General features: G+C 46.0%; 3 protein-coding genes across 6 annotated transcripts in view; 2 read left to right on the forward strand and 1 right to left on the reverse strand.

Moving 5' to 3' along the window:
• Positions 1-44: 44 nt before the first annotated feature.
• Positions 45-7,403, forward strand: taf7 (TAF7 RNA polymerase II, TATA box binding protein (TBP)-associated factor). The gene is made up of 12 exons (XM_040173958.2): positions 45-741; positions 1,374-1,447; positions 1,551-1,629; positions 1,746-1,879; positions 2,136-2,256; positions 2,406-2,464; positions 2,980-3,052; positions 3,637-3,750; positions 4,152-4,346; positions 5,937-6,049; positions 6,567-6,626; positions 7,019-7,403. The coding sequence occupies exons 1-12, from the start codon at positions 723-725 to the stop codon at positions 7,061-7,063; spliced, it is 1,086 nt and encodes a 361-aa protein (XP_040029892.1). The 5' UTR covers positions 45-722; the 3' UTR covers positions 7,064-7,403.
• A 236-nt stretch (positions 7,404-7,639) lies between these two features.
• Positions 7,640-16,386, forward strand: LOC120817584 (uncharacterized). 2 transcript variants are annotated; one of them, XM_040173953.2, is made up of 8 exons: positions 7,640-8,573; positions 9,434-9,613; positions 9,910-10,098; positions 10,389-10,565; positions 11,112-11,253; positions 13,139-13,749; positions 14,312-14,453; positions 15,030-16,386. In XM_040173953.2, exons 1-8 carry the CDS (start codon positions 8,478-8,480, stop codon positions 15,674-15,676), a joined length of 2,184 nt encoding a protein of 727 aa, XP_040029887.2. In that variant the 5' UTR covers positions 7,640-8,477; the 3' UTR covers positions 15,677-16,386. The 2 variants fall into 2 exon arrangements, with proteins under 2 accessions (XP_040029887.2, XP_040029888.2); XM_040173954.2 differs by having other exon boundaries at positions 8,367-8,573; positions 9,917-10,098.
• Positions 15,958-19,248, reverse strand: part of drp2 (dystrophin related protein 2) — a 112,901-nt gene continuing 109,610 nt past the window's right edge. For all 3 annotated transcript variants that reach the window (XM_078100621.1, XM_040173951.2, XM_078100620.1), the window contains one exon: positions 15,958-19,049. In XM_078100621.1, coding sequence (XP_077956747.1) covers positions 19,030-19,049 — 20 coding nt within the window. In that variant the 3' untranslated portion in view covers positions 15,958-19,029. The remainder of the gene's footprint in view (positions 19,050-19,248) is intronic.

Genomic DNA, 19,248 nt, shown 5'->3' on the forward strand with positions numbered 1-19,248 from the left:
ACAAAGGACTCTTATTCTGAAATCGCAATTTTTCGTCATTCTTAAGAGGAAGTGAGATATATAATAATGCATTTCAGTTATATAGTCTATGGTGCCGGATTCCAATTTTAAGTGCATTCATTATTTTTTTGCTAACATAGTTATGTCTAGTTGAGTGTCATTTAATTAAAAAAATTTTGTCGTGTGTGTATTTTGCCAGTCAAACTACGACACGGGCGACATGGCATACATTCTGATTCTATATTCATTCATCTATTTATTTTGTTTCTGTGTCGTGACAAGCATTCGGCACAACCTAAATGAGACTGATAGGAACCACATTTCTTCCGGACCATCTACAATTCTAGCGCATGAAGTCAAACGAAACCGAAATAAATCTTGATAAGATTAGAAACTTCCGAAGTGGTCGCTTCAAAGAGACGGGACTGGGCCGTAGGATCTGGATGAGACAGCAGTTGTGCCCTGAATCGGCACACGCCGGCTCAGTAGGTGGCGGTGTGCACCTTGGTTTGTTGCGATCCGCCATTTGGAACCTAATGAAGAAGACGAAGAAGAAGAAGGACGAGTAATTCGTCGCTTCTTTTCGGCCGCAGTAGTAAGCTTTGTGGAACGCTAGCTAGGCTGTATCGTGCTCTTATATATCACACACAACATATCTGTGGATTATAATCATCGTTTCAGAATCTTTATGCACATGCGCCTTTCAATATACTAAAACGAAGATGACATCGAAACTGAAAGGTACGTTAAAAGCTTTCCCCAAACAATTAAGCTAACGGTAGCTAGCCCCGTGTTGTAAACATTCAGCCTCGGCTCTGTTTTTGTTTTGTCATTTTAATTTCAAAAAGTGGGAAATTACTGGAACTGGTTTGTTCAATGTGTAAAACAAAGTTTTTAACGTTTGACATTGTATTATAAAGTCACATCTTTCAGTCTCGTCAAATCAAACTAAAGCCGTCTTTTATTGACCTGTAACCTTACGAACTGTAGTAAATTAAATATGTGTGAAATATGTGTGGTTTTTGTGTGACCACTAACGTTATATTAACCAGGAATCAAACGTAATCACCGAGATGCTGTATGATAACCCAAAAAATAATTATTTAACTATACAACTGTTTTTCAACAATGCAATAGAGGACGTCATGTAAAACAAGAAGCATGCATGTAGAAATGCAGAACACACATTGAGTGAAAACGTCATACATGGTCAAATGGCTGTATTGCTTATGTTATTTGAAAATAAGCAAAGCGTGTCGTGGTTTTATTAACCTAAAGCAGCTATGCTGAGCTGCATTGTCCATTAAAAAGGCATACCGGTACTGGCTGTCATGAAAGCTGCCTAACCACTCGGTGCCTTTTCATTGTTGCAGGGAAGGTCGGCTCCAAGAACAAGGAGGATGCTCCTTATGAGCTGGAGAGCCAGTTTATCCTGAGGCTTCCTTCGGTGAGACATGCTGACACTTTTGTTTATTTATTTTTTATTCCTAATGAATTCAAATGCGACCAATTGCTAAAATGGATGCGGATTTATCTGTTCTCTCACACAGGAGTACGCCTCAACGGTGCGAAGGATCGCCCAGTCAAGCAGTATGAACATTAAAGACCGACTCACCATTGAGTTGCACCGTAAGCCTTTCATTAGTAGCCTCGATATTGTTTTGACTTCCGAATTCTGATTGGTCACAACACCAATTTCACCAGCGTGTCATTATAACCGGTTGTGTTATCCCTCTTATTTGTAGCCGATGGTCGTCACGGCATTGTAAGAGTAGACCGCGTCCCTTTGGCCTGCAAGCTGGTGGATCTGCCCTGTATGATTGAATCTCTGAAAACCGTGGACAAGAAGACCTTTTACAAGACCGCTGATGTTTGCCAGGTAAATCACTACAGAGACACAAGATGTAGGACGTATTGCCCGATGGGAACACATCCGCTGTTATAACTGTAAGGTGATGTGTGTGAGCAAAAGAAAACGAGGCATTAGCCACCAGTTGTAAATGAAAAGTACTTTTTAGTTTTTTTTTAAACACTTTGATTGAGATTTACAACTGTGCTAAAAAAACTGTAATACAACAACCTTAGTTAGCAGAATTCAGAGTAATCTATCATTGATTTCTCTTTCCATGGGTCAGATGCTGGTGTGCACACTAGATGGAGACCTTTACCCTCCTTTAGAGGAGCCAACTGGAACCGACCCCAAGAGCAAGAAGAAGGACAAAGACAAAGACAAGAAATTTGTTTGGAACCACGGAAGTAAGTTGAAACATTCATCTACACAAAATGCTTTTCTAAAATCTCATTGCAGAAAAATGTTGCACATCATTATTTCTTCTCCACTGGAGATTAAGGCGTTTTACTTATAATGACGTAACTATTTGTGTTGTGTTTTTTTTTTTCTCCAGTCACGTGCCCCCTGAAGAACACACGCAAGCGAAGATTTCGGAAAACTGCAAAAAAGAAGGTTTTTTTTTTTCAATTTAATTTTGCTGTTGGCACTCCCCTCCCTTTTTCCAATCTCTATCTTTAGCATCCCGTCTGATGAGCCATCTCTTTCGTAGGCTCCCTTCCAACAAGACATTTACTTTTCATAAAACAGGAACTGTGGTGAAAGTGGAAACTTAGATTTACATATAAATAAAACCTTTCCGTCTTAGTTTGGCCCAAAGGCTTCTGAAAAAAGCAATTTCGCTGCTGCTTTGATCAAAGTGAAAGCGACTGGTTGAGAACTACACGTCTACTTTGTCTTCCGAATAAATCTTCCTGAAGGTGCACAGCCGAGCCATATTGATTTGGCCCCTTCTGTTTTTAATCGCTAATGTGCTTCCTGGCATGCTGCCCGCTGCTGTGTGCGTGCGTGTGTGTGTGTGTGTGTGTGTGTGTGTGTGTGTGTGTGTGCGTGTTTGAGAGAGACAAAGGAAGAGAGCGAGAGAGACTCCCCTAACATTGTTTGCAACCCAATCTCTTTCTCTCTCGCAGTACATTGAATCCCCTGATGTGGAAAAGGAGGTGAAGAGATTGCTGAGCACAGACGCTGACGCTGTCAGTGTGCGTATCTTTTTAGACACCTACACACATTCTGCACATCCATTTTGCAAAGCCTAAAAAGATAACCAGTGTAGTTGAGCAGAAACGGCACTCGTTTCTTTTCTCATGTTTCTCATGAAATCAGATTGAGATTTATGTTAATGGCGAAATTTAAATCCAAGTCTGTGCTTTAGCTTGGAAGCTCAAACACAACCGCGCTCAAATTCAACATCCAAAATAGATCGATCTAAGGCCCGACTCCCGCTGGGCTCACCTGACTGCACTGGTCTGCTGCCTCTGTGAGAGATCCTCTTTGGATGGAGGCTATTAGCACTCTAATGAAGCTCTAAACTTGCCTGACAGAATAAGCTCACAGCATGGCCGCTTTGAGTGCCTGCTTGCTGTGTGTTAATTGAGATGGACTGTTCATTATCGTTGGTTAGTTGCTCACTGTAGCATTTGCACGCAGCAGCAGTCCTACACACGACACTAATTCACGTTAAAGTCGAGGAAGCTACTTCAAAGAGGACTTCTGAAAGGACAATGAGTCCTTTTAAGGTAGACCTCGTGAAACTGGAGTGGACGTTGACCTTAACGCGCGACAATCAGGGTGGGAAATCATAGCAGAAGATGAGTCCAAGGAAGCAGATCAGCACGGCTCTCTGGCCAACCTGGACTCCTCGCCTGGGACCTCGGGACACAAGATGGGTCACGGCTCCTTGGGTGAGTGAGTGAGTGAGGTGTCAGAGTGCATGCCGGTTTCTCCACTCTCCTTTTGAAGCTGTAAAAGTGCTCCATATTTCTACCAATAACACAAAGGCCCACAGAAGACACAAACCCCAAGAACATCATTTGAAAACCACTGCTGAATGTCTGAACTGTAGTTGATTCTTTCTGTGGGGACTTCAGCTGACGCACCAAGAGGCATTGTTGTTAATTGCTATGGAAAGGATTCTGTTCACATTAACGTTACCTGGTTTATACCGGATGAGAAAATATCCCTCACTGCTATTTTTCACAAGGCTGCAGTCTCTGTGACCTAGATTAAAGCCCAGCGAGGGTTCCAGCTGTTCCCATCTTTGTGTCCGAGTTAATAAACGCTAATGTGCATTCCGCATGGCCAGCCCAGCGCGACGAACTGAGGGAGATCTTCAACGACATCAGCAGCTCCAGTGAGGATGAGGAGGACGAAGGGGACCGGCACGAGGACGAGGACCTGAATATCATGGACACTGAGGATGATCTGGTCCGACAGCTCCAAGAGAAACTCAACGAGTCCGATTCTGCACAGCATGAAAGTGATAGAAACAACCAGATAGGTGAGAGGATAAAATGCTCCCACACACATCTGCCATATTATTTAAAAATAATACAGAAAATTGACTGGGAAAACAAAAACAAACACTTCATACAATGACAGATTATGACGCGTAGAGTCGCTCATCGGTCCAAATATGTGATAGTTCAATATTCTCAAAGATCTCTCTCAGACAATTTGTCTCTCTGTGTTTTGTACTGTTGGACGTATGGGAACTCATGCCCAGGATATTTTACTATGGGTATTTCTTAGAGTAAACTAATCAATTGAAAAAATAGTAGTTGAAAAAAAAACATGACATGTTACCTTTCCGTTGTCAAAAAACATCACATATCAAATGGTTTCCAGGTCTAAAAAAGAGCATATTGTAAATCGAACACACGGTGAAACTGAATGACCTACGGTGGTTTTACCACCTTACAGGAAGTGCATCTATCTACATCTATTATCGTGCAGATGCTATTCTGGAAAGTGTGTGTGTGTGTGTGTGTGTGTGTGTGTGTGTGTGTGTGTGTGTGTGTGTGTGTGTGTGTGTACGTACTTAAGTGGAGGAAGTAAGTGCAGCACTAGAATTAATCTTTAATGCTTGTAACTTGCATCGCAGTGAAAACTCATTTGTTTTGCCAACTTGCTAGCTTTCATTTTCTTCAGTCATGTCTGAGAATGCTCCTGCAGTTGTTTGCGAGTATTAGTCCGACATGAAATTAAAATAAACCGCCTCAGATACTTTTAAAAGCAGAGATTAAAAATAGCCCCAGCCAGGTGTTTTGGACCTGATCCCAGCGGAGTGTTCCAGGTCAGACGACGCGCTCCTCCGTAGCCGTGCTTTCACTTCGGGGGACGCGGCGCTCGCTCGCTCGCCGACCGCCCCGCCCCTCAACTAACCAGTCTGACAAGTATTCAAGCTCGCCATGCGGCTCGGACAGCTGTCCAGGCTGACGGCTCAATGCTTCCTTATCTACACACACGCACACACATTGAGCTGTCCGTCAGCAACGCTCCTATAGAACCGGCCGAGGAGAAGCTTCTGCGATGTGCAGTGTGAGTCTGGCCGTGTACCGTTTCAGGGCATCCAGGCAAAGCTGTGATAAATGGGTCCGCGGGGGAATCCCTCCCTGATGGATTTTACATATTAGATGGCCCGATCAGAGGATTGAAAGCCTGTTGGAGGGCGCGCAGGATAGATCCAATTAGCTCGGAAGATAGTTGGTATGTGGAGCCACAGGTTGTTGTTGTTGTGAGGCGCTATCACTTTGGCCGGATTTAATGAGAACCCTCTGTGCAGCCCCGAGCAGGCTGATTTAGTTGTCTTTTAGTGCTCCGGCCCGCTGGCTCACAGCTTTTCCAATGGATTTGTTGTTCTCCATTAACTGCAATTCGTCAACTGAATTGGAGGCGTCCTTGTAGTTCAACAAGCTAAGCTGTAGAATCTTCATTGTTTTGTCAGTGTGGCGTTGCTCCCAAAGTCTGTTCCGTCATCTCTCTCCGGCTTTCTTTCCCCCGTCTACAATTCTCTGCACAAGAAAGCGCGAGCAACACGTTCTCTGAGCGACAGTAGAAACGCGTGAACCCCCCTGCTGTTTCCCCGCAGTCATGGAGTACCAGTTGCAGATGAACAGCGTCAAAGCCAAGCTTCAGGACACCCGCGCCCGAAAGAAACAGCAGGAGGAGCTCATCATGAAAGTGGAAAACCAGGCGCTCAAAGTAAGCATCGAGCACACTCTAACATTGCTTTTTTTATTATTCAGAAACTAGGTCTGCATGTACGGGAACCTAAACGGGGAACATGCAGATGAGCTCAGAGGCAGAAGTCTTCATGCAGCATAAGTTGAAAACATTAAAACAGTCTTAAACGATGTTGCAGGCTATTATTGAGTTTTTGTATTTTTAATATTACGTGTCTCCTGTCGGCTTTTTACTATACGAGCCTTCGATGTGGAAAAACGTGACATGAAAACGAATCGTTTTGGTGGTTACCATTTGGCGCTCTCGTTGCCCGGTGTTTTGGGAGCGTCGACGCCGGATCTCCAGTCGGCATCATCACAGTTGCAGGGAAAAGGTCAACAGCCTCTGACTGGCATTCCAAGTGGCCTTTTCTGTCCCAGAGGAGATGGTGACATGAGCGGCCCGGGCAGACGCGTTTAAAGCCTTTCCCCGATTTAATGAGGCTCAGAGTGTCAACTCGAAAACAAATCACGCTTGTCCGTCTCTCTTTTCACAGAACCGCTTCCAAGCTCTGCTGGATGAGATTATTCAGCAGGAGGAGCGCGAGATGGAGCAGGTGAGATCTTTTTCCCCTATAAGCCAAGGACCAGCGGCCTCGCTGTCGGCTCCCCGCGGCTTTCAGCACTTGACGTGAATTTGTCTTGTATGAATGTCAAATACCATGTGAGCAGATGGCATTGTGCTCGCTGTCCTTTTTTTAAGAGCCGGCAATTTTCATGCCGATGGCAAATTCAATCACGCAAAATTGAATTTGTCAGCAGCTACTGGCGGAGTCCTTTATACCAGCTACGGCGTAGTGGCCGCCCACTGTCTCGCGCTGTTGTTTGTATTGACAAATGAAGGCAGCAGATTAATGTGAAAAGACATGTTAATCATCATCCACTTACCCTCCGATTACACCCGGGGCTGTCGGGCATCAATCACCGCTTCTATTTCCTGTTCCAACAGCTGGCCTCCCTGCAGGAGCAGCTCGACTCACTGATAGAGAAGTGACCACCAGGGTGCAGCCTCGTGTCATCTTCTGGCTCACGCACACACCACATGAGGAGGAGGAGGAGAGCCTTCATCGAGGGGGAAGGGAGTGTTTAAGCAAGCTGACTTGCTGTGTCATTCGTTTGGGTTTATGGTCGGCATAAAATCTGCACGCAGCAGACTGATTCTTATATTAAACTCAATGTTTTTCATTACGTTGACCAAATCACTGTATGATTGCATTCTTTCATTAGATTCAGTTGTCAATATGTTAGCTTAAAGTTAATGTAGTCTCAACTCATTTTTAGTCTTTGACGACCTGTATGAGAGAAACTGCAGTAAAGTGTCAAAAATTTGAAAACTGTCATTTTGTGTTTTTTTTAACGTTTTTTTTAAGACAGAAATTAACTTCAAGATTTTTTTTAAGCATTTCCACATGAAATGAGATAAGGACGCTGTTTATTGCTATGGGGACGTTGGTACAATGTGATTGGTTGATTTATATGGTGCTGCTGAGGACCGTTGACCTGTTAGTGGAGTTTTTAGAGACATGTGGCAGTGAAAGGACGGCACATTCCAAACATGATGCTCGAATAGAATATGATGCATTGCTCTAAATGAAAAATTCCCAACAGTATATAAAGGACCAAATTAGTCTACATAAACATCTTCATCAATAAAATGCAATACTTTTTTCATAGTGTGGTATTTGTACTCCTGTACAATTAAATATTCCACAGTTCGAACTTAATGAGTGTCACGTTTAATGTTTTAACCAATGGCAGCTGACTAATAATTTGCTTAGAGAAAAGTACTTAGATTTATTTTTGTAGACTAGCATGAGGTTATTGCATAGAGTGCTGCCTGTTCACTATAAAGCTAAGATTATTAGTCTATTTATTGATTAGTTTGCCAACACTAATCAACGACTATTTTGTTAATCTATCACTTGCTTTTTAAGCAAAAATGCCAAAAATGAACTTTCCAGAGTCTCAAATGTGTGTTTGCATCTTTTCTTTGTTTTAGTAATCAGAAATTGAAGACATGATGGCATTGTCTGATGTTTTATGGAGGAATCCTAAACTAGAAAGTAGGTAACAAATCTCGCACCGTGACCGCACAGCTGATCACTAAACCATCAGATTAGTTTCCAGAATGATCTTAACTTGTTCGAAAGTCATCTGGGTGTTCCTTGGTGGTCCTCCCGGCCTCTCCTCCCCCTCCCTGCGGGGATTGCCCACCAATCGCAAGGGCGGGCGAGAGATTAGCTCCTCAGATTAAAGTGGGCACCTCCAAACCATGTCTAATCCCACCATCTGTCAGAGAGCAGCTAACCGGCTAAGACTCCACTGGGCTGATCAGAAAGCCGAGGAGAACGAGGCGGAGCGGACCAAACGGACCTCCAAAAGACCCACTCTTCTGGCAGAGAGAGACGATGGAGGAGACGTACCTTCTCAAGCATCCAGGAGTCAAGAAGAAGATTCTGGCGGGAGGCACCGGACCGCTGCCACACTTTGCACCTGGGACAAAGGTAGCGAGTCACAGTTCATCTGATTCCCTAGAATGCAGATTCCATTCAGCGCGATAGACAGTTAATCCGTGCGCTCTTGATACATTGTGACTTGTATTAATATTCCTGGTCTACTTGTAGCCATTTGTTGTATTGCCCACTTCAATTATATTCCGTTTAATTATTCATGAAGTGAGGGAATTTATTCTGTATCTGGCTCTCGCACACAGAGCAAACATTTGGTCAACCAAATTGCAACATGTTTCTGGCACCGCGTCCGGAGTTTTAGTTCATCCACTGATCCGTTGGTCTCTGACTTTTTATCCCCTTCCATGTCAGATCCAGCCATATGGCACCAGGCCATGACACAGTGACAGACATTTTCCATGACGATGGCAGCATTAATTTACCTGTGTGTGTGTGTGTGTGTGTGTGTGTGTTCCTTCATCGGTGAGGTGATTCCCGGTTACAATCATCAGGCCATTATACACAATCTGTCAGGCTATAAATAGAAGGTTGCATGAAGACAACCTCATTGTACAGACTGTTGACGGCTTTGTAGGTCTGTCACATGAGCACAAACAGATGGAACACGTATGATGAAAACCAGCATGTGTGTATTACACAGGAAGTGATTGACGTATGTGACAGCATTGAGTTACTTTTTCTGAAAAACCATCAGAAACACAGAAATTCATTCAGAAACAGTTCAAGGTTCAAAAACATAAAAAAACCCTGCATTCTTCAATGGTAAAACTTGTAACTTGTATGTGTATATAAGGAGAAACGGTTACATTTATAATCTATGTATTGTTGACAATGTTCCATTTAATTATTTTCCCCTCTAAAACCTGTCCACCTGTTCCCTCTTTCCCTCCAAGCTGGTTTTCCATTTCCAGACGCTGCTGGACAACTTTGAGCGAACCGTCATCGACGACAGTCGACTGGCCGGCAGGCCGGCGGAGATCTTTTTTGGAAAGATGTTTAAAATGGAAGTCTGGGAGACCCTGCTGGCGTCCATGAGGATCGGAGAGGTGGCGGAGTTCTGGTGTGACGCCATCGTGAGTTGAATTACAGACAAGAGGCCACGATGAGTGCTCATGAGCGAGGAAGGGAAGCTTCTACTCTTCATGTTGATTCACACAAATTCCGAAGCCTCCTACACATTCAGTATTATAAATACAACAGAGCAATGCGTGCTACGCCTGCCGTTTTTTTCCCTTCTGGAGAAAAAATGGTTATTTGCAAGTTAAGTTGTCGCCATTTCTTGTGTTTTCCTCCTCTGACTGATTGGTTAACTGATTCCATGTGTTGCTGCGGACCTGTTTACGCGTTGGTTGATGGGTTCATTTTGCAGCACACAGGCTTGTACCCCATCGTGTCCAAAGGAATGAGGCTAATCGCTCAAGGGAAAGACCCGCTGGAGGGCCAGAGACACATGTGCGGCATGGGAAATATGTTCAACTATCATTCCACGGGTTTCCCAGAGCTGGATGAGCTAATGAGAACTCCACAGTCACTTATATTCATCATGGAGCTGCTGCAGGTATGTTTCACTTTCATTTCCTTTCTCGAAAACATTTTATTTTGAAAATTGTTTTCATTCTCTCCTAATTACGTGCGCTCGTCCTTCTTGACATATTTCCTACGAGTCACCAAGAAAACTGTGTCTGGGAGGCAAAACAAGCTGGGGATCCCTGCAGAAGTCAACTCCTCAATGCTGACATTCCTTCCACCGAAGCTATTCTCTGCAACCTGTTCATTCTCTTGCGTCTCCGGTAGTGGAGTCGTTGACTATTCTTTGTGCTTTTGCGCTCTCCCCTTTGCGTCTCTCAGGTGGGAGACCCGTTGTCCTACCAAAGAGAGTCGTGGATGATGGAAAAGGACGAGAAGCTGCAGACGGTGCCGATCCTCCACATGCAGGGCAATTTGTTAGTCAAGCAGACAAAGTACAGAGAGGCCGCCAGCAAGTACAAGGAGGCCGTCCTGCTGCTGAAAACAGTCCAGTCCAGAGTGAGTGAAGGCCTCGAGGAGCAAAGGTGTGGTGCAGGGAGCAGCACGAGGGACTTTCAGGCTTGTCGAGAAGGTCTTCTGGTTTTTTGGGGACATGCAGCTCACGCTCTTTTCCAGCGGGAGATTCCTGTTTTCCTGCTTCGCTGCGTCCCTGAATACAGGCAGTGGGGCTTGAGGGGCTGGCGGAGGAAAGAGGGAGGAAGAGCGGTGGAGCACTGTCTAACATGAGAGGAGCACGTAAGGGTGGAGGAGTAACGGAGGGAAATTTATGCATGAGAAATTTTGAGTGTCAGCCTATTATCAGGATTGGAGGACTTAAGTCTCTACAGGATTTGGAAAAAATAAAAAAAAACCTTCCCGTGCGTTCATCTTTAGTAGACTGGACTGTTTATTTGGCCTGTGTGCAAACCGCTAGTAACCCGTCCTTCATTGTCCCAAAGACACGTCATGTTTGAGTCTTCAAACCAAATTAAAATAAATTGTTAAAACGTGTAGAAGATGCCAGCAAACCCAGCTGATTCCGCTCTTGTTCCTCCTTCTGTACAGGAGATGCCGGGGGACATAGACTACATTAATCTGGGTCGAATGATCATCCCCCTGGAGTTGAACTTCTGCCAGTGTATGTTGGAGCTGGAGGAGTATTATGAAGTTATAGAGCACACCACCGAACTGCTGGAGAAACACAAAGGTAAAAGCCTAGTTGGAGTGTGCCAGATTGAATTATTATATTCTGATAACTAATTCACTCTCATTTTGGCGCTGAAACTTTTCTTTACCATTTCAGAGGAGAGTTGAATGGCTTCGTCACACCCATAACCTTTTCTGATTTAATAAACAACGTATAATGCGTTGATGGTGAGCTTTTAAGGTGTTGCTAGGGAGATTTTTGGGGGCATCTCTGGACACAGGCAGGCTAGTCGTGCCAATTAGTTGTTTTTTCCCTCTTTATTATAAAGTGTCGTGGCTGTAGAGGTCTACTAGTATGCCTTCAGTTTAGCTTCGTTTATCTCATTTCGGCATAATCAATGGAGTCAGAGGGAAACCTTTCAAGTCAAACAAGATATAACATATGAATCAGTACACTTCAATGTATTTTAACCTTTAGGAAAATCAAGGCTATCTGCTTTCTCATGCTAAGCTAAACTAACCCTCACCTGGGTTAACCTTCCTTTGATTTGCAGGAGAGTGGCAACAATTTATTTTTCGAACCAAAAAAAGCTAATAAAAGTGTTGCCCAAAATGTCAACGCGTTCTTTGTAACCATGTATATGAAAAGCTGCTCAGTAATGAGTCGAAATAAGTGCTTCTACATAATTGCAGACCCTGGATGTGAACAAAGAGACTTCAACAATCATTTCTTTTAAGAAGCTGAGCGGGTAGAGTCCTTGCTGGCTCCATTTCAGCGGCTGCAGCGGCGTATTGGTGGGGAGTGTGCAGGGAGGTGGGGGTGGGGGGGGGGCTATGGCTGACATTACAAAGGGTTTTAGGGGTTGGGGCGCATTGTGCCGTCATGCCCGCGGTTACTCACATAATCCTCAAGGAGCTCACATGCTGGCGTAGTCTCCACTTCAAAGCCTTATGAATTATGCCCTTCACCCAGCGAGGAAGCCTTTATTTCACTCTCCGTCCCTCAGCCCACAATTCCCGGTATTAGCTTTGAAATTGTGCGAGCACGCGTGTATGTGTGTGTGTGTGTGTGTGTAGCGGGAGAAGCCGTGGATGTGTGTGGCGCAGTGATGTTTGTGCAGGCCTGTGTGGCAGGAGGACGGGTGTAAACCAGTTCAAGGGTGAACGGGTGTTCTTCGTTGAGCTGGGATCCATCTCAAGCATCACTCCACCTTTCCCTTCATCACCTTGTCTCCTCTTTCAGTTTTCCCTTTACCCTCTTTATATGGCTTCTCGCGCTAGTGCGGTGCTTTCCTCCTGTCATCAAACCCATGATGTCTGTTTCAGTTAAACTCAGACAGACTGTCTACTACTGCTGTTTCATCCCTTCAGCCCAGCTGTTCTGTAGAAAAGTGCCCAATGGGCGTCTCAGCTTCTGCCAGAGGCAACAAAGGAATCGGTTCAGATGTTGGCTGAAGGAAGATTTAGCGAACAGGGAAGTGAAATGAAATTGAGCCTTCAGTGGATATCTGACCCAAGCACATGAGCCGATTCTGCTGAAACAGAGGAGTCGCCGCGATTATGTGTGTTAGAATGTGCAGCCACTTGTTTTAAAAGACCAGAACGACACTTTGGAGAATGTGATTATTCACTTCTGTATGCTTCCTTCATACTTAACAGACAGACAAGAGTGGAATAAAGTCTTCGGCGAGTAAGCGGCATGTAGATTCAGCAGAGATAAGATGCAGCTTGTGTGCATTTTTAGTTTAGTTTTTCAAGCTCAGGGCTGGCGAGAAATATATATATATATATATACACTGACAGTAAAGACCTCCACACTGTCCTTAATGTAGACAAATTGGCCCCTGAGCTTCAGCAGATAGCGCAGGTTTATCATTTATTATCTCAAGGTTAGTTTTTGGGGTCTTTCTCATCTTTCTCATGCATTGTTTCGTTGTTTTTCTAAGACTGCGTGAAGGGCTACTACAAGAGAGCCAAGGCCCACGCCGCCGTGTGGAACGAGAAGGAAGCCCGCAGGGACTTCCACATGGTGGTCAACCTGGACGTCACGCTGGCCTCCCTCATCAATCGAGAGCTGAGAGCCCTGTCAGAGACCATGAAGGAGAAGTACTGGGAAGAGAAGGAGAAATACTGGAACATGCTGGAGAAAAAGGAGAAAAATGAAGACGAGGGAGAAGAAGAAGAAGACGAGGAGGAGGGAGAAGATGAAAGACAAGAGACGAGTGAAAGTTTGGCAGCAGAGAGTCCAGTTGAAGTCGGGGGAGACAAAGGTGAATCCGAAACTCCATCCATTATCTTTGCTGAACCCCATAAAGAGGATCCCGGGGGAAATAAGGTTACACCAACCGAAGGAAGAGATAACGAAGCGGAAGAACGCTCTTCTGTGATGAATCCAAGCGGCGGCGCTGAGAAGGAGGAGAAGGACTGGCAGCAGATGTTACGGCTTGTCATGTTTCTGCAGAAGGAAGGAAACTTCCTCATTAAAGAAAACCAATTCCAAGAGGCTTCTGTAAAGTTCAAGGAGGCCATAGAGTACGTGGACGTCCTTCGGAATATGGTTAGTGCGACTGCTTAGATTATGTGTAAGTCGTGTGAGCGCACAACACACAAATAATAATGACAGCATTATTATTTGTGTGTCAGGTGGACGTCAGGAGGAATGTCTCTGACCGTATTCACAGTTCGCTCCATTCAGCTTGATGAAAGGATTGCATGCGCCAAAAAGTAGTCTGACAAAAGGATTGGGACTTGTAAAGAATAATTATCTGGAATTGGTTCTTTTCTGGGGTTTTTTTACAAAAAAAAACAGCTGTGGCATTGAAGCGAGCAAAGAGAAGAAAAAAAAAGAGAGAGTGCTAAATATAACAGCGGAGAGATTTCACCGTGACAGCACACGCATGTGCTCCTTTCCTCCCTCGCTGTCGAACTCCCTCCTCAAGCCCCCGCCCCCCCCCTCCATTTTCATTTGTCCTTTCCTTACAATCCTCTACACCTCCACTCACGGCCGTCACGCTCTTTCATTCTCCTTCCAACGTTTCCTCCGCCGTCCATCGCTTCCTATAGACGACCCCCACCCACCCACCCACCCACCTTTGACCTCTGTCCTCTGTGCTCACCAGGTGGATCCGCGGGGCGAGGACCGGGACTCGCTGGAGAAAGTGTGTCTCCCGCTGACCCTCAACCTCAGCCAGTGCATGCTGGAGCTCAAAGAATACCAGCAAGTGGTGGAGCTCAACGGCAAACTGCTGAAGAAACACAAAGGTAACGCGGTTAGTGTCGATTTGAGAGTTTGAGGCGGCGGAGGAAATGAAAGGGTGTAGTTTGATAAAGAAATAGGGAGATGACACCCTTTTTTTTTTTTTCTTCTTTTTTCTCTTTTCTTGCACACCTTTAGTTTTGAGTTTAAGAGAAACGATGCGTTGCGAGCGCCCGGCCCACAGCAAACGCCCGCCTTCATGCAGCAACAATCCTTGATCTCTCTGTTTACCAGGGGACAAAAAAAGAGAAACCAAACATTCACAACCACATTGTCGAGTCTCTCTTTCATTCCCTCGGCACCCACTCACGGACACCGCAGTCAGAAAGGAATTCATTGTTTGCTTTGTTTCTGGTGTGACTGAATTATTTATAGTTGAGGCTGATGCGAAATGGTGGTTCTTATGCTTTGCTTTTCCCTCCATTTACTTTCCTCCAACTTTTGCCTTCGGCTTTGTCTGTCTTCCGTTTCACCGCTGTTGTCCGGGGGGGGCGTTACTTTGTCATTCCATAGTTTACTTCTCCTCACAAGGTCCTAAATATTTCAGCCATTTATGAGACCACGCCGTTTTCCTCCCGTAGGTAACTTCAAGGCTGTGTATCAACGTGCAAAAGCGCACGCCGCTTTGTGCAACAAGGATGAAGCCCGGAGGGACTTTGAAACGGTGGAAAAACTGGACCCGACGTTCAAACCCTTTGTCCGGCAGGAACTGAAAAAGCTTGGTGAGAGGGTACGCATCATGCAGGTCCACCAGAACAAGACTTACCGGGACACGACACAGGAGAAGTGGGGGCCGGGTGGGAGCAAGTCGAAGAGTGCAGCCGGGAAGAAACAAGCAAAATGTTCACAGAAAGCAACCGAAGAAAACACCAAAGTAGGTAAAAAGACAGAAAACAGTGAGATGGACGACGGAGAAGAAAAACCCACCCCAGCTGAGACTGAGGGAGTGGGATGGGACGGGAAAGCAGAGCATGGTAATAAAGAGCCAGAGAGCGGGAGAGCGGGAGGAGAGAGGTTAGATAAGGGAAATGTACACAGTGTCAAGGTTCACGAGGACGAGCGGGGTGAACCGGATAACCAAGCAGGAGACGGAGATAGCGATCCCGCAACCACCGGTACAGGCAAAGATAATGTAGCGAGCACAGAATCGGCGCAGGATAAGGTCGGACAGGAAGGTCAAATGCCAGTCAGGCCCAAGCACAAGCCAAGGGAACAAAGACCCCTGTGATAAGACAGGAGACGGTGGCCCCCATTCCGAATAGACCCGCGGGTTGGAATTGTCTTGTGCAGAGCCGAAGAACAACAGGGACAGATGAATACATCTTATGCTGAGACAGCGCGATGGGAAAGGGATAAACGGCTAAACCCCAAGTCACAACAAGACAAATTGATCGCACACAAGCCCGAATATAAACAGGGTGCATTGGGCCCCCTTCTGAGTCGAGTTTCATTGTTCAGTTCTCACAGGGAAAACTGCAGGCACTTGAAAAAGCACAGCCAGGCGAGCAGTTTGTCAAATACAAAGATTTTATTACTGTACACAAATAGTAAAAAGCAGCCAGAAACCCAACTTGTTATTACAGTAAAAAGCCTTTCGTCAGAAAACCTTTTGTACAGATTAAAAACTCCAGAGAAAAGACAGCGAGAAGTGTTCGAGCGGTGGACATTAACATGGAATCCAAACAAGAAACATCTCAATGATTAATGAGGTATATTAATGGTGATCTTAACAAAAAAAGCTACACCAGTAATGAGTGTGTGTGTGTGTGTGTACACATGTATTAGTGTTAACAACACCGTGTTGGAGGTTAGATGTGAGAGGTGACACAGAAGCTCAGATGCGTGATAGCTACGACGCAGTGCAACAAAGGCGGTGGAGTAACGATGGCGAGGTGCAGTAACAGAAGCCCAGAGAGACAGCAGTGTCCTCTGGGGGAGAGGGGGGGGGACTCGTGCCTCCGCGAGGGAGACGTTTTTCGCCAATCAAACGGCTTGAGTCACACCACGGGGAGCAGAAGGTCTGTTTTCGACGGGCGCCGGGGACGTGGGGAGCTGCAGCTGGACGGCCGTCGAGGATCCTCTAGACGCTAGTGTCAAAAGGCAGCAGAGGGAAGGTGTGGGGACGAACCTCTTGTTTTTAGCTCAACCTGCCTCATCCATGTGTATTGCCTTTAAACAAACAGGAGCAGTGTTAACAGGCGGCCCCGTGGGGAGATCTTCTGCTTCTTCTTTTCACTGTCACATCGTTCTCGATGGAGCTAAAAGTGATCTTCAATCTGTGATGAGATGTATGAATACCATTAAATAAATGTCTATGAATAAACATTTCCTTGTGACGGCTTTATTTATTGTTTTCACCCTTGAGCTACATTGTCACTCTTTGTTCCGACTTCTGAGCGTTTCACCAGAAAACAATCGTAACTGAGCCGGAGACGGATTCAACTGATGCTAACGACTATCCCCAGCAGCTGAACGGCAACGGGCTTCAGTGGAGATGGAAGTAAAGAAGGTCTCTCTCGCTTCCCTAAGGCAATCAGTATTTGTATTATGAGCGGCAGCATCACCTTTCCAACTCAAAAACCTGTGGAACCGCGTCCTTGGGGGGGACAGTTCCCTAGCAACAGTATCAAAAGTAACAGGCAGGAGGTGCCGACGAGGATGCTGTGTTAAACATGAGCGCTGGGTGACTGGTGGGCTCGTCTGTAATTAATGCAGCACATGGGTTTGAAACACGCGTGAGGTCAGAGTGTCGTTTAAGGGCTTAGATGAATTCCTAATGTCTCCGTTTTCCATGAGAATGAGGCAAACGCGGCCACGGTCCGCCTGTTTCAGGCATCCGGTTTTCTGGAGATTTCGCTGTTGCAGGACCATCAAAGTGGATCAGTCCCACCAGCCCTGTAGCAATGGATGGATTGTTTTAACTGTCCATCTTTTTTTTTTGCATCGGTCAGATATTTGGTTCCTCCCAGCACCCTGGAAACCACAGTTCAGACACAAAAGCCCTATTTAAATGTTTTCAACGCATGGATGCTCTGCTCTCTCTCTCTTTCTCTCTCTCTCACATGTTTCCATTGTTCCTGTTCCAGTCAGTACCAGTGGCACAAACACACACACACTCCCGATGCAATTTCCTTCCTGCAATGTGAAAAAGAAGAGTCAAACTCTGGTTTCACGTGAACTCAGTTTGGTCTCACGGCATTCAATGACTGCGACGTCAATGGACAGATCGCACCCAACAACCCTGATGCAATGCGAGCACCACCGGCCTTTTTGTACCCCAAAAAGCAACTGAGCATGCATCGCAAAGGGAGAACCAGGCATGTGGAATCAATAACTTCGTATGTGCAATGTCTACATAGGCCCTGGTTATGGGGGGGGTGTGGGGGGGCTTTATCACCCCCCGTGGCGCCTGGAATCGGCACGGCGGCCTGGAGAGAAAGCGAGCTTCAGCCCTGCAGGACTATCGCCTGCGGCACCTTCCCCGTCTTTTCTCCGCACACCGCACGAGAGGGTCCCAGAGTTGACGGGCGCATACTAATTTCCATCGGCGGGTGTGTTTGCCCAACAAAAGCCACTTTCGGCCACCACATGAATTGGCACGAAACGGACAAACGCGTCGGCATTTGTCAGTGACGCAGCACGGGGGGTGTTGTCGATCATGCGATGAGCCGTTTGCGCCCAATGAAGAAAGGGAGCATCGTAAATAGTGAGAATAGTGTGAATGTAGCAGCATACGGTGTGTGTGTGTGTGGAAGGACACGAGTGCAAGTGGCTCTTTGTGAGCGTAAAGGGCTCACTCACAGAAGAGGGGAGCAATGAGAGCGACGAGCAGTCTGAAAGGATTAGAGGAACACAGTGTGTGCGTACGGAGGCGCTACGCTAGCGGGCACTTTGGCTGTCTTAAATAAATCATGTTTTTAAACAGACGATGCATCTCTCTCACAAAGTAAATAAGCTTGTTGTGGGTGTTGTCAACTCCCTGACAATATGCACCCCGCAGCCGCGTGAATTAAAGTCGGCCCGCCGCCTGATCTGGCTCACTTTAGCGCGCTTTGACCTCCCTTCAAAATGAACAACCATGATGACACATTCAAGGAGAAAATAAACACTGACAATACAGGCATTCTGACAAAACAAGGGAGGGATGGGGAGGGGGGATTCTTCCCATTCCTTTTTTTTCCCTATTTCTCTTAAAAGTTCTCCCTAAGGAACGTCCAATTTGTGCTGTGGACAAATAAAGCTTCACACCTTCTAATAACTACACAGGTACTGGTAAGCACAGTGTCTTGGCTGGGCATGTTTCCTTCCCGCTTCGGCCTCTCCCCTGACCTGCTGCTAAACGTTCCTCTGGCTCCTCAGCACGCGGCGCGAAGTGACGAAGCGCAGCACTGGCCGAGCCAGTGAGCCACGAAAAAAGGCTTTTAGTGCACAGATTCCAGTAGAGGGTTAGCTCGGGGGTGTCATAGCTGCTCGCAGCGGTCGCCGTGCCTGCTGTTACTCTGGCCCGACCTCCGGCGCGTGGAGCTCCTCCCGCCGCCATCGGGCTTCCTTTCAGGCTTTCACTCCAGGCCCCACTCGGGGTTAGATGTGTGAGGTGGTGCCTGAAATTAGGAAAGTAGAAGAAGAAGACAGAGAGAGGGGGAAAAAATAAGATTAAAAAGCCTTTACAATTTTAGGGATGCATGCACAAGACTGACTGTCGTTGGTTCTAACGGAGGACGCCGTAATTAGAATAATCCCTTTCTTTGTTCAAGCTAAAGGCTTCGGACTGCCCAGCAAATTGTGTTTTAAATCTGACGG

This window comes from Gasterosteus aculeatus, chromosome 4, assembly GCF_964276395.1.
Source record: "Gasterosteus aculeatus chromosome 4, fGasAcu3.hap1.1, whole genome shotgun sequence".
Classification (NCBI taxonomy): Eukaryota; Metazoa; Chordata; class Actinopteri; order Perciformes; family Gasterosteidae; genus Gasterosteus; species Gasterosteus aculeatus.

Bases quoted from the DNA above. Each gene is read 5' to 3' on its own strand.
- taf7 (XM_040173958.2), top strand. The intron at 1,448-1,550 runs GTGAGACATGCT...TCTCTCACACAG, and splicing joins TTATCCTGAGGCTTCCTTCG to GAGTACGCCTCAACGGTGCG. The intron at 2,257-2,405 runs GTAAGTTGAAAC...TTTTTTCTCCAG, and splicing joins ATTTGTTTGGAACCACGGAA to TCACGTGCCCCCTGAAGAAC.
- LOC120817584 (XM_040173953.2), top strand. From the start codon at position 8,478: ATGGAGGAGACGTACCTTCTCAAGCATCCAGGAGTCAAGAAGAAGATT. The intron at 11,254-13,138 runs GTAAAAGCCTAG...TGTTTTTCTAAG, and splicing joins ACTGCTGGAGAAACACAAAG to ACTGCGTGAAGGGCTACTAC. The intron at 14,454-15,029 runs GTAACGCGGTTA...TTCCTCCCGTAG, and splicing joins ACTGCTGAAGAAACACAAAG to GTAACTTCAAGGCTGTGTAT.